Source organism: Crocuta crocuta, unplaced genomic scaffold (genome assembly GCF_008692635.1).
Source record: "Crocuta crocuta isolate KB4526 unplaced genomic scaffold, BGI_CrCroc_1.0 scaffold646, whole genome shotgun sequence".
NCBI lineage: Eukaryota > Metazoa > Chordata > Mammalia > Carnivora > Hyaenidae > Crocuta > Crocuta crocuta.
The window spans coordinates 882,201-896,388 of NW_027530851.1; the positions used below are offsets into that span (position 1 = coordinate 882,201).

At 36.2% G+C, this 14,188-nt stretch overlaps 1 protein-coding gene across 3 annotated transcripts in view; it reads left to right on the forward strand.

Moving 5' to 3' along the window:
* The window catches only part of PTPRK (protein tyrosine phosphatase receptor type K), a 421,190-nt gene that overhangs the window by 310,816 nt on the left and 96,186 nt on the right, over positions 1–14,188 (forward strand). For all 3 annotated transcript variants that reach the window (XM_077769421.1, XM_077769423.1, XM_077769422.1), the window contains exon 10: positions 3,264–3,369. In XM_077769421.1, the coding sequence (XP_077625547.1) occupies positions 3,264–3,369 (106 nt within the window). The remainder of the gene's footprint in view (positions 1–3,263; positions 3,370–14,188) is intronic.

The window sequence follows — 14,188 nt, forward strand, 5'->3', positions numbered from 1 at the left end:
TAGATTTTATCCAAAGAATGATAGGAGATCTTTGATCTGCTATTATAGTGCCACATACCTTGTCTCTCTCTTTCATTTGCCCAGACATTCTGATATTTTTAAGCAAACATGAGCTATTCTTTCTCTTGGGAATCTCATCTAAATTCATCTAAATTTCAGAATGGTGATGTGTGGGAGAATTGAAGTTTATAAACAAATAGTTAAATTTCACATTATTTAATGTACACAATTTCAGTTTGTAATGACTAGATTATTTACAGATGTAAATACAGATTTCTCCTCCAGTCAAAAAATCAGTTTAATCTGATTAAATTTGGCCAGGAATTGGCATTATAATACCCTCTAATTCTACATTAGCTTATTTAATGTGTTATCTTAGTTAAAGATTATTAAAATAAATATATTTTACATATGTAGCTGAAGAGTTAAATCTGAAAAACAAATGTTTTAAAGGATCAACTGTTAATATATTAAAATACTGACTTTGAGTTCCTAGTTTTTGTTCCTTTATGTTCATTTTCATTATAGTTCTACATAGCATATATTGATGATATGTTATGATACATCATTAAAAATTTCTAGGGGCGCCTGAGTGGCTCAGTTGGCTAAGCATCCGACTTTGGCTAAGGTCATGTTCTCACAGTCCATGAGTTTGAGCCCCACGTTGGGATCTATGCTGACAGCACAGAGCCTGTAGCCTGCTTCAGATTCTGTGTCTCCCTGTCTCTCTGCCCCTCCCCCACTCATGCTCTATCTCATTCTGTCTCAAAAATGAAGAAACATTAAAAATTCTTTTAATTCTACCAAAAAAAGAAAAAATTCTACCATTCTGAATCTGTATTGTTTGCATCAGAAGGAAGCTATGTATTTTCTATTTTTTGAAGAATCGTTTCTATTTGGAAATGTTGGAATATAAAACCTTGAAAATTTTTATCATGAAAAGTATTAGCTATTCAAATATGAGCTATTTATTTGATGTATATTATTCTAACAAAAAAAGAAATTTGAAAGTATCATCCACTATGTTAGAAAATAGCAATGTATTAAATTTGCCAATTTACTTCCCTAATGGAATAATTCTAATCATCAATTTAAAATATTGATTGAATCACTAGAAAATATGACCTTTTGATATCACTGTACAGTGAAACATGTTTCTTACCCTCTGGAATTAGCCACAGTGCTGCATTTGAGTAAGATCTTCCACTACAGATAGCTACAAAATTACATGAACTTGTAAAATTGAGAACATTGGACAAATGGACACTATCGAGAACCATAATTTATTATGGTTTAGACATGGTGGTTTTTATTGAATAGAAGATTTATTATTAAAGGCCAGAACACCCATCTAGAATTTTCTTTAAACTCTTCAGCTGCCCAGTTTTACTTGAATCAACCTATGTACATGGGTACTTGATTTGGACTTTAAAAACTAGATCACTGTATCTTCAGAACATGCAGGAATCAAGCTAAAGCTAATAAAATGTATGGTTAGCATGGTGCCCAACATTATCTGAAATTTTAAGGTAACTTATTGTTTTTTATCCCTTGAGTGCAGAAATTATGTTCCTCGGTACTTTAAAAACAATTTACATAGTAAAATCAAGTTATTGGAATCATGGTGTGTGTGTGTGTGTGTGTGTGTGTATGTTTTAATGCATATATATAATCCACATATATCAACAATTATACATATTTAATATCTGTTGATTCTACTTCCTGAATGACTCTGAGAATTTGCCTCTTTCTGATGTCACTGTTTCTTCCTTTCCATATGGACCATATTTTAAACAATTCATTGAAATATCTTTCCAAGCACTATCCTTGCCTTTAGACTTAACCTTGATTCATTGTATTTTTCCATTGATCTTTATACAACATATATTTCTTTCCTAATTTTTTTTCAAAATCTAATATATCGTATCTAGTAGGATAAAGCCCAAACATCCATACATGATTAGCATTTGTGTCCCTTAATTTTGTGGTTCCTCCCATCCACCACTCCTATTCATGAGTCCAAAATTCTGGGACTGAGTCTCTGTTTTGTTTTTCTGACTCCCACCGCTAGTGCTTCCACAGAACAACAGCATCAACATCACCTGAAAACTTTCTAGAAAAACCCATTATCAGGCTCCTCCCTGGACCTATTGAATTAGAAACTCAAAGGGAAAAGGGCAACCATCTGTTTTAAGTTCTCCCTGGGCTTCTGATCCGACTAGTTTGAGAACTACTATTTTAACAAATGAACCGACTCTTCTTTGGGTCACCTAAAATGTTGTTATATTTTTGTTTGTTTGTTTGTTTGTTTGTTATAAGATTCTCACTCTTGATAAAATGTGAATCTTTACTTTCAATTCTATACATGTCAGAGACTACATTGTATTTGTCTTTATACTCATAGCATTTACACAAATTTGACACATTGCATATATTCAGTAAATGCTCAGTGAATTAATGAAATACTTAGAAATTTATATTAGATGCCGTCTGTTATCAGATTCTCTGATAGTGAACACATTTCTCTGGTTATGTCCTCCCTAAAACATCTTTCTACATAGAAATAACCAAAAGCCATTTGAGGTTACTTTTTCACCCAGTTCAAGATTAGGGAGCCCTCCCCCCCACTCCTAATATTATCAAATATTTTGAAAATTTATGAGTTTCCTCTTTTCAAGAATTTGGCAATTAATGTAATAGTTAATGCTAAATACAAACTGAGGTTCCTATTCCCATTCACCACAGTTCCTTGATATGTATCTGTTGTGGCCACAGTGGTAAAAGGAGTCCAGACACTAACACGGCCATTCCACAATTTTTAGATCGTACACAGCACCACCTCACCAGGTAGCCTCTGGCTTGGTGCCTGTCATTTCTGTCTCTACATCTCCGTGTGCAAGCCCCTTACCCAGACTCTCCAGAGTAGATGTTGTTCATATCACTTCCATCCCATCAATGCTGATTTCAAGGTCATAGGAAACTAAAAGCTAAAACCCCTTCACAAAATGTTTGGAGTGTGTGTCCAAGTTACCAGATGATCATTTGAATTTCAAGAACAAACCATGGCTTCATATCTTCTGCTGCCTAGGTTCCCAGGGTTAACATTATGTTGTGTATGTTATTCTACAAAATAACGCACATTTTAGAAAATTAAATGTGAAATTGATTTCCCCCCATTCAGGATCATTTATTCATCCTGAACTATGATATAATTCTGTTAATTGACTGAAACTTGTCTTTTCCCCTCATTAAACACTTACCAGCGCCAACCTTACCTGACTATGAAGGAGTTGATGCCTCTCTCAATGAAACAGCCACCACAATAACTGTATTGTTGAGACCAGCACAGGCCAAAGGGGCACCAATCAGGTAAGTGGGGGAAGAATAATAAGAATAGTGAAAAACGGTGGTAGGAAGGATGTTTTCTCTTTGTTGCTTAGCAGTCAATGTAGTGGTTTATTTCTAAGAGATGTTCATTTGATGATGACTGTCAGAAAAGTTTTATTTTTGTTTTGTTTTGTTTTTGTGTTTTTCATTTGGACAAAGCCTGCAGATAGACTTTAAGGAGTAAAATTCTAAGGGCGTTTTTGATATATTCATGAACTGAATCATTCTCTGTACTGTGTGATATAAGAGCATTGCTCTTTGATTTTTATTTTCCTCTAGTCCCATTTCATTCCACTTCCTCTGTCGGTATCTATAGAATACGGGCTTTGAAGGTATTTGTCAGAAATAGAATGAGAAAATAACTCCTACCCAATGCATTATTAAATGTGTTACAAATAATTTCATGTTAGTGATTGAAAAATAGGAAGCTTTGAGGAAATAAAAGAAGATTAGTTATAATGAATGGAGCTTATCAAGACTTGTTGCTTATCAGGAATTCCATAGTAAATATTAAAATTCAATTTGCTGTTTCCTTTATCCACTATTAAAACCTCCCATGTTACTCTCAGCTTGCAGAAAATTTTGAACCATGTTTTTTTCAGGGATTCGGATTATTCCAATGATTTTTTTTTTATTATTTGTGATTTTTTTTTAAATGTTTTATTTCTAGGAGAGAGAGACAGCGTGAGCAGGGGAGGGTCAGAGAGAGAGGGAGTCACAGACTGAAACAGGCTTCAGGCTCCGAGCTGGCAGTCAGCACAGAGCCCGACGCGGGGCTCGAACCCACAAACCGCGAGATCATGACCTAAGCGAAAGTCGGAAAGTCGGACGCTTAACCGACTAAGCCACCCAGGCGCCCCTATTCCAGTGATTTTAATTCTTCACATCTGTAATTAGATAAGTGCTCAAAAGTTAAGCAAGTTTCCATGAGAAACTTGTAGATTTTGTGGATACTTTTATTTTCATGCTTCTACTGAGAAATAAATCGAGGCCCAGAAATTAGTGCAGATTTGTCATAATTGATTCATCTCAAGTCGTTTACATGTTCATTAAGGAAATAAAGTTAATCTTTGTTCCATGTAAAAATAAACACATTTCACCTTCTGAGCACATATGAAGCATTCAAACAAATCTATATCAATGAAAAGGAAGACCTTTTTAATTAAAAAAAATTAATAAAATAAATTGAGTCCATAAAGTAAACTCCGTTTTTGTCTTGCTAAAAATCACGGAAAAACTATGCCTGAGAACAAGAGAGATGACTGAATACACTTGTAAACACTTACAAAGCACGGGCTACTTGAAAATGGAAAGTACGTATATAGTGCTACTCATGAATCAATGATCTGTGAGTAAGTCTGATTGCTGATCCAGAGGAGAAAAAGAAAATGCCTGCATTCAACATCTTTTTCTTTTGACAAGTAATTCGGGTCATTCACATATTCCTACCTGTGATAAAATTTACTTTCTAGGTATTCAGTTCTGTTACTGCTCTTTAAATGAGCTACCAGGTACTTGCATTTATCTTTGAAGAGTTAGATATTTGAGTGAATTCAGCTTTACTTAATGTAAGTTGCACACATTGTGTATAATTATTATTGCCCCATCAGGCTACATAATGTAACTTTCATTAGCTCTCTCTTCATTTAATCAATGTACACAAACATTAACTGACCATGTATTATGTGCCTGGCACTGTGCCCAACACTGTTTGTAAATCAAGGACACAATGACCTCAACAGAACACACAGCCTATGCCGTTTTGTCATAAACAATCAAAGGAGTCTCCAGCCTTGTAAATCCTTTCGTCATAATTGGTGTTAAGGAATTTTGTTGAATTTGTGAGTATGTTACAAATAACATGTTTTGAAATAAAAAATATTTCTTTTACTTTATTTACATTTACTTATTACAAAATTTCTAATTTCCAAAAATTCATATAGTCTGACCTAGTGGTTACGCAAAAAATCATCTTTGATAATCCTGCATCCTCTTTCTCTGACTCAGAAATTTGTCTCTTTGTATTTGTTGGGAAGCCATTTCTCCTTTTCCAGAATTGAGCCCAGTGGCTGAAAACTCCAAATTTTACTTTGTAGGAGATGAATACTCAATAAAATTCATTTACAACAGGAATTCTATAAGAAATAATTGAATGATCTGTAAACAAATAACAACTATATTAAAAGAATGTCACTAACAGGAAAAAATAAATCCGTTTCCCACTAACATTCTGATCCTACTGTGTCGGTGTTTATTTTTTTTGTAATGCCTTGTGCAGCTGTCTAGGAGCTCCGATGGAGGGGACCAGGTGGCAGCACCAGACTGGCGAGTCTGAGATTTGGCCTCAGATGAGCCCTGGTTCCTTTGCTTTTTGAATCTTCCCAAGAGATAATCGTGTCTTCTTTCCTCTGACCACCTTCCTACCTCGGATACTCCTACCAGTAACTGGAGCCTTATCTCAAGGTGTATCTTGTCCACTGCTTTAATTTCTTTGAAAATGAGAACCCAAGTTGATGTGATCAATTTTCATAGCACCGTATTTATGTCTGAGACTTCAAGTCTTTGATTGGATTCTTTAAACTATTTGACTTACGGGGCGCTTGGGTGGCTCAGTTGGTTAAGTGTCCGACTTCAGCTCAGGTCATGATCTCACGGTTTGTGGGTTCGAGCCCCGCGCCGGGCTCTGTGCTGACAGCTAGCTCAGAGCCTGGAGCCTGTCTTCAGACTCTGTGTCTCCCTCTCTCTCTGACCCTCCCCTGCTCCCCGCCTCTCAGAAATACATAAAACATTAAAAAAAAAATTGTTAACTATTTGACTTTTCAGCCAGATTCTTTGTTTATGTCAGCCTATTAGAATTCCTTATCTGCTAACGCTTGTTGCCATTCTACTCTATATGTGGCCTATCTTCTCCCCTCCCAATAAAAGCCAGACCCATTCACCACCTAACTTAACCTCCTGAGAGCATCTGTCCATTAGTTTTTTTCTGCTCTCACAGCCCCTAAACACTACATCTGTCTTTCCCTACTTTACCATATTACTAGCCTCTTCCAGACTCCATTTTCCTATCCAGTTGCCCCAACTTCAGTGGAAAATCCAAGATGTTCTGCTCTAGTCTTCATAATGTCCAACAGACTCCAGTTCCTAAAGCCTCGATCATAGCACCTTGATCTAGAGTCTGTACAGGTTGTTTAGTTTAGTGTTATCAAGAAAACTAAAGTTACAAATGGTTTCTGTAAATTTATTGATTCCAATAACATGCAGTATGCACCAGGGGCTGAACTGGATACTTGGAATAGAAATCCACCTAAGGCGATTTAGTGTGTGTCCTCCACTGGGGATGGCAGACTCATAAATCAATGATTCATAACAACACAGTGTGATAAGTGAAATGACAGCAGTTTTTAAAAGGTGGTACTAGAGCAGAGTTTTGAAGGAGATATAAAAATGGGCTCAGCCAAGGGTCACTTTTGATAAGAGGGAAGAGGTTGCTGAGAAGACAAGGGGCAATGGTCCTCTTGAACAATTGCAAAGCAAATGATTGGATATAAGATATAATGTTGTAGATTCTAGTACTGAAAGTAGTTCAGATCCTTGAGAGGGAAGGGTTTGTGGGAGAAGAGAGGTTAGAGAAATAAGCAGGGGACAGAGGGCAAAGCTATTTAGTGACAGTCCCAAAACTGAAGGTGGTCACAGAAGGACTATAAGCAGAAACTGTTATGAGCAATGTTATGTTCTTGGAAGGATCACGCTGATAGAAACATAGGGAATGGACTGGGAATACACCAGACTGAAAGCAAAAGGGTCCCAGTGGGAAGTGCTGTTGGACCACATTAAGACAGAAGCAATGAAACTGCATGTGATTCTTAACACATAGTGTTACACACGTAGGAGATACGAAGCTTTGATGAGCAGAGGAAGGGAATGGAGACTTTAGGTGAGAGATGATAGTAGTTTTTATTTTAGAAGTGGTGGCTGATCGGGCTCTGTGCTGACAGCTAGCTCAGAGCCTGGAGCCTGCTTCAGATTCTGTATCTCCCTCAGTCTCTGACCCTCCCCTGCTCACACGGTCTCTTCTCTCAGAAATAAATAAAAATATTTAACCTAGTTAAAAAAAAAAAAAAAAAAAACACTAGAAGAGGTGCCTGAGCAAAAAGTCAGCCAAGAATTCAAGGGATTTTTCTGAGGTTATTAAGTAATAACAAATATTTTTATTTGCTGCATTTGATTGCTACCCCAAATGATAAAGAAGTCATGCTTTCTCTTTGGAATGATTCTTTTGTGTATTAAAAATTATAGGGGCACCTGGGTGGCTCAGTTGGTTAGGCATCCAACTCTTGATTTTCACTCAGGTCATGATCTCAGGGTTATGAGATCGAGCCTTGTATCAGGCTCCATGCTGGGCATGAAGACTGCTTAAAAGTCTCTCTCTCTCTCTCTCTCTCTCTCTCTCTCTCTGTCTCTCTCTGTCTCAAAAAAAAAAAAAAGAAAAAGAAAAATCACAGTATTTGTTATATTATTTTGCATTTCTTCCTAAGGTTATTATGAGATATACAGAGCAAATAATGTCCACCCCAGTGAAAAAGCCTGTTCTAATTAAGGCAGCGCTCAGTATCAGCAACCACTTTGTTCTTCTGTTATCCTTACGCCTGTGTCTATACGCTAATGTCAATGTGCGCAGTGCAATTCTGACAAGTATGGTTGTTTGACAAAATAAATTTTTGACTATATAATTATTCTAAAGTCTGAAAGTTGCCGTCTGACTTACCTAGGCCTTTGATTCCCCTTACGGACTTTTTAAGATCTAACCCTAAAACTGGCATCACTTGACAATCATTAGTATGATTTAGAATAAATATTACCCACATAGGGAATTGGAACCAATTCCCTAGAATGCATAATTTGTTTTCTCTTTTTCTCTAAAACATTTTCTATTCTTCATAAATGGATTCAAATTGTAGCCTGAATGATATAATTATAAATTATAATGCATAGAATGTCCCACTTATTAAAAGATTGACCCAATGTAGCTGTGTTTTCAAATAATGAACCTAACAGCAGCATATTGGAAAAACACAGGGAAGAGTCCTTCTGTGGTGAACTCAGCTTATTGTAAGATGTACAAAATGAATGTGTATTTAATTGCAGCATTTTCCAAATATAAGCTATTTTAAGTTGTCAGGAAGCTACCTATTCTAGGGTAGCTAAATATTTATTTTGCAGGTAAAACCTAATGTTTTTTCTTTTTCTTTTCTTTTTTCTCTTTTTATTTTTTTATGTTTATTTATTTTTGAGAGCGAGAGCGGGCATGAGCAGGGGAGGGCAGAGAGAGAAGGTGACACAGAATCTGAAGCAGGCTCCAGGCTCTGAGCTGTCAGCACAGAGCCCAATGTGGGGCTTAAACCCACTAGCCATGAGATCATGACCAGAGCCAAAGTCAGACACTTAACTGACTGATCCCCCCAGGCTCCCCTAATTTTTCATTTTAATTTATTTTTTCTTGAGAGAGAAAGCAAATGTATGCATGCGTGTGCACATGAACAGGGGTTGGACAGAGGGAGAGAGAATCAAACATCTTCCACACCTAGCGCAGAGCCTGACTCAGGCTCGATCTAATGACCCTGAAATATCGACCTGAGCCACAATTAAGAGTCTGATGCTTAACTGACTGAACCACCCAGTTTCCCCAAACCTGAGTTTCCATTTTAAAAACACTGACTACAATGTATTCTTAGGTAATTAGGAGATAGTTGTGAGGTGCATTTCTTGCATTTTCTTGCAGCCACTCTGGAAAACAGCTTGGAGGTCCTCAGAAAGTTAAAAATAGAATTACCCTATGATTCAGCAATTGCACTACTAGGTATTTACCCAAAGAATTCAAAAATACTAATTCAAAAGGATACATGCTCCCTGATGTTTATAGCAGCATTGTCTATAGTAGCCAAACTATGGAAATAGCCCAAGTGTCCATCGACTGATAAATGGATAAAGAAAATGTGGTATTAACAAAAAAGATGTGGTATATATATTTATACATACACACACACACACAGTGGAATATTACTCAGCTATAAAAAGGAATATAATCTTGTCATATGTAACAATATGGGTGGAATTAGAGAGTATTAATGCTAAACAAAGTAAGCCAGTCAGAGAAAGACAAATACTATATGATTTCACTTATGTGAAATTTAAGAAACAAAACAAATGAACAAAAGAAAGAGAGAGAGAAACCAAGAAACAGACTTTAACTATAGAGAATAAACTGATGGTTACCAGAGTGGAGTGGATGGGATGATGGGGATTAGGGAGTGCACTTGTGAAGAACACCAGGTCTTATATGAAATTATTGAATCACCATATTGTACACCTGAAATTAATATTACATTTTATGTTAACTGGAATTTAAATAAAAGCTGAAAAAACACTATATTTTCCACAGTTATATTAGGAAAAGAAATTGTCTGATGCTCCATGGTAGTTTAACAGAAATGCATATTAACATTTATAGTTGTACTCTTTCTGTATTAGTTGGATTGTAAACATTGGATATTAGAGTTATTCCGCAGGTCAATTGTTCACTTATACACAACTTGAAACATTAGGACTAGGGGCCCCTGGGTGGCTCAGTTGGTTGGGCATCTGACTTCAGCTCAGGTAATGATCTTGCAGTTCCTGGGTTCAAGCCCTGCATCGGGCTCTGTGCTGACAGCTCAGAACCTGGAGCTTGTTTCAGATTCTGTATCTCCCCCTCTCTCTGACCCTCCCCTGCTCACATGGTCTCTCTCTCTCTCTCTCTCTCAGAAATAAATAAAACATTTTTTAAAAATTTTAAATAAAGAAACATTAGGACTACCATCCTAATTTGCAGAATATTCTATTTCGTCTCAGCAATTTAAAGAGATTATATAAATGCACCTGATATTTCTAACTGCTGCCATGATATAGAACTTACTTGAACTCCAATAAAAATGCTTTGAAATTTAAGCAATGATGTAAATCATCTTTTGCCCTATTTTGCCATCTCTTTGCCCTTTATACAAGCTGTATGGCCCAAGTAAAATAAAATAGATGTCATTTTAATTTATTCCACAGAATCCTAGGAGGTAGATTTTTTTTTTCTAACTGAAAATGAAAGGATGTGTGCCCTTTCTGTGAAATCTTCTTTCCAGCCTGAGATGACTGCAGCCCCAGCTAATAACTTGGTTGTGACCTTACAAGATACCCTGAGCCAGAACCCTCTGGCTGAGCCACTCCCAAATTTCTGACCCACAGAAACTGTGCAATATGAAATATTTATTGTCTTGAGCCACAACTCTCGGGGAATTTATTTTGCAGGAGATGACTGACAGAAGCACCCAGGTAGCTGAAACCTCCTCTTCAGGCTTCTCCTTAAAGGGCACTTTGTCACAGGAGACTTCTGATCACCACATACAAAATAGAACACTTCAACCCTATTATCCCTCATTTCCCTTATCCTGCTTTTTTTTTTTTTTTTTTTTTTAGAGCCCTTACCTCATCTTGACATATCGTGTATTTGGTTTCTTTTAATTTGTTTATTTGTATTTTGCATTAGAGTGTAAACTTTATGACCGCAGGGACTTTTACTACTGTGCTGATTATTATAACCTCAGCACTTAAAATAGTGCATGGCATATAATAGACACTCAATACTTATTTGATGAATGAATGGATGGGCACTAATGTTAAAAATAAAATTCCCACTATCTTTAGTTAAATACCAGAAAATATTTGTAATGTTACAGGTTAGTGATAAACACAATAAATATTACAAGACAGTGGTTTGGGACCTTTTTCCGAGGCCAGAATTCCTGAGAGATACCCCTGATGGTTTTTCTCAGTAAATTTGTGTCATTATGATCTGTGGGTGGATTGAGGACTAAACTGCAAAAGCTTCCCACTTGACTCTAATTTCTAACCCCCACTTCATCCCTCAGTTACCACTAGAATTACTTCCATTGCCTTTAGAAGACAGAGTAACACTAAGAAGTGAACTAGTCAGAGAAGGCTTTATAGCAGTAGAAAAGCTAGAAAAGGAGAAAGGGGGAAGCCCTTTGACACTATGTATGGTAGGTTTAGTAACAGCGGTCATTCAAGTATGAAATGGAGAATATATATCAGGAAGTAGTGGGAGCAAGAGTGGAAATATAAGGTTCGAGATGTGCTATTAACCCCAGTAGTATAGATTTTGAAAATGGGAGAGCTTCACATCGTTTTGACAAAGGGGAATGTTAGAGAAGAGTATTTAATGCCGAAAGTATTAAGAAAGTACCAGAAGTTTGAAAAATGGTTCTCTTTTGCATTTTCCATGAACAGTTCATGGCATGTAGAGAATACTCAAAAAAATAATAGATGGAATGAAGGCAGTGATGGGTGGGTGGATGGATGGGTGGATAGATGGGTGGATGGATGGATAGCTGCCTGGAGTACATGAAGACAAAAATGGAGGCAAGTAAACTAAACCAGTACTATGAATATAATGTTGTAAATACTCCCCAAATGATGGAAGCAGTGGGAATAAGAAGAAATTGTGTATTACAAGGGAGGTAGAATATGGTTAAAAATAGAACTTATTAAAGTTAAAGCCAGGATTTTGAGCCTTGTTGATTCAGAAACTGATAGTTCCTCTTATAGAAATAGGAAAGTCATGAGGGGCCCGGCTTGTATGTTTAAGGAGCGAAGAGATGAAGCACAGGAAATATCATGGTCACCAAAATGGGATTTAAACCTTTACTCTGTGGATCATCAAAATGTTTACATTAGGGCAGTATGAGCAATGGTGGCCATGAGATCTTTGGAAGTCTGTTCATAGGAGAAAAAGTACCACACTGGAGCTAGGAAATTTCTCATGAAGCTTTAAGGAGACATTTTAGAAACATAATGAGAAGTGTGTGCAATTGTATAATTTGCTATTTGCTATCACTAAGAAGTTTTACAATCGAAAACTAAAACCAAATTCTCAGAGGTTTTACTTACTAATGGGTTAAAAGAAAACATGGCTGGCAGTTACAGGCATTTTGGGGTTCAGCTTCAACAATTTTAAGTATTAAACCAGGAAGACCATCTACCATATATAACATACAATCATTTTTGAGCTAATAGCAAAATCCTCTTGTCTATTTTTTTAGTCTTGGAACTGAAGGAAAATTTTATGATGAAAAGTCATCATTTGGTCTCCTTTAAAACTTAAATTGACTACATAACAGTTCGAATCAAATTAAATTATAGTAAAGTGAAATCATTTTTAGTTTTTTAACATAAGGAAATCATATTTTCAGCATCAAATGAAGATTCATAATGCTGGTATATTGATTTTATCTTAATTGTAGAAATATTTTAAAACTTTAATTAAAAGGAATGGGGGTAAATATGAAGTATGGGCAGAGTGAATACAACTATTTAGGTAGCTTTGGAATATTTTAAATTGCTAGAGTACTAAGCTCAAATAATATTCAGATCCAACTGGAGTTAAGTACCATTAGGTAATTAGGCATCCACAAAGATGGAAAAGCATGGGCCCATTTCATGTAATCAGTTAAATCACTTCTAATTTGATTTCTCGCTCCTTATTTTCCATCCTCTAATTAATTCGTATCGATAAATAAGAAATAGCAGGGGGGGAGAAACAGATTGTTAAAAGTAGAATTGAGGCTGGTGTAGAAGAGCCTGCTCACACAAATTGATCACTGAAGGGAAGATAATTGCTTTTAAAAGTGAGCTTTGTAGTATTTAGTTTGGGATTTTATCTCAAGTTCAATGAGATCTTTCCCCAAGACCAGAATGCACCTTTTCTTCTTTTAGTCCTTTCCAGCGTCATCAGTTTGCTTTGCTCCTGGTAGATATGGAGAGGCAAGCCATCTTATACGACATTCCTTAACGTGCAGTGTACTTCCTATGTCAGTCTAACAGACTAGTTAAGACCGTTTACTAGATTTTCTGGATTTTTGTAGAGATATGGGATAAAGAACAAGGAATTTATTTTTAAGGATTAGGTTAAAAGATTAGCAAAGATGGGTAATTATCATTATTGCCCACTAGGGCAGGAATATGAGGTTAGACTTGTTTGGGGAGTGTGTGTGTGTGTGTGTGTGTGTGTGTGTGTGTGTGTGTGTGATTTTATCTATGTAAAAGTATGTATCCACAGGATATGCAAATGTATAACATACAAATATGGACTCTAAATTGAAAATAAACAGAAAAAAAGATTAGGCTTCCTTAACATAGCATATGTCAGCTACGATTCATTTTTCTCTCCAAGGGCTATGCTTACGTATTTCATGTATTTTAAAACTGACAAGCGACTGCCCCACGGACCCCTCGGAGAGCTTCTATCCTGTGTCAATAGCATTTCTGGCAGAAGATGATGGACTACATGTAATTTCAAGTAACACAGATTTCTGCCTTAGTTGACTGCCCAAATCTAAACTTCTGACATTAATACAATTTCTGTCCTGTTTCTAAAGGAAAGGAGATAAATACCAAACTACCAAGTTCTTAGCAATATTTTAATGGGAAATGGGAACTCGAAATATTAGGAAGAAAAGTTTTTTAAAGCTTCTTTCTTTCATTCTATGAAGGTTTTCTGTGTGTAGCTATATCAATTTATATTGTTAGAATTTTATACTAAATTCTAAACTGATATAAAATTTAATTTTTAATTATAGACACAAATTTAATTTCTCCCTCTCTGTCCCTCGGTATGTTTGCCTGTCTCTCTACTATCTCTGTCTCTCTCTCTCCTCTTTCTTTTCTTTTTTTTTTTTTTTTTTTTTGGGAATGAGAG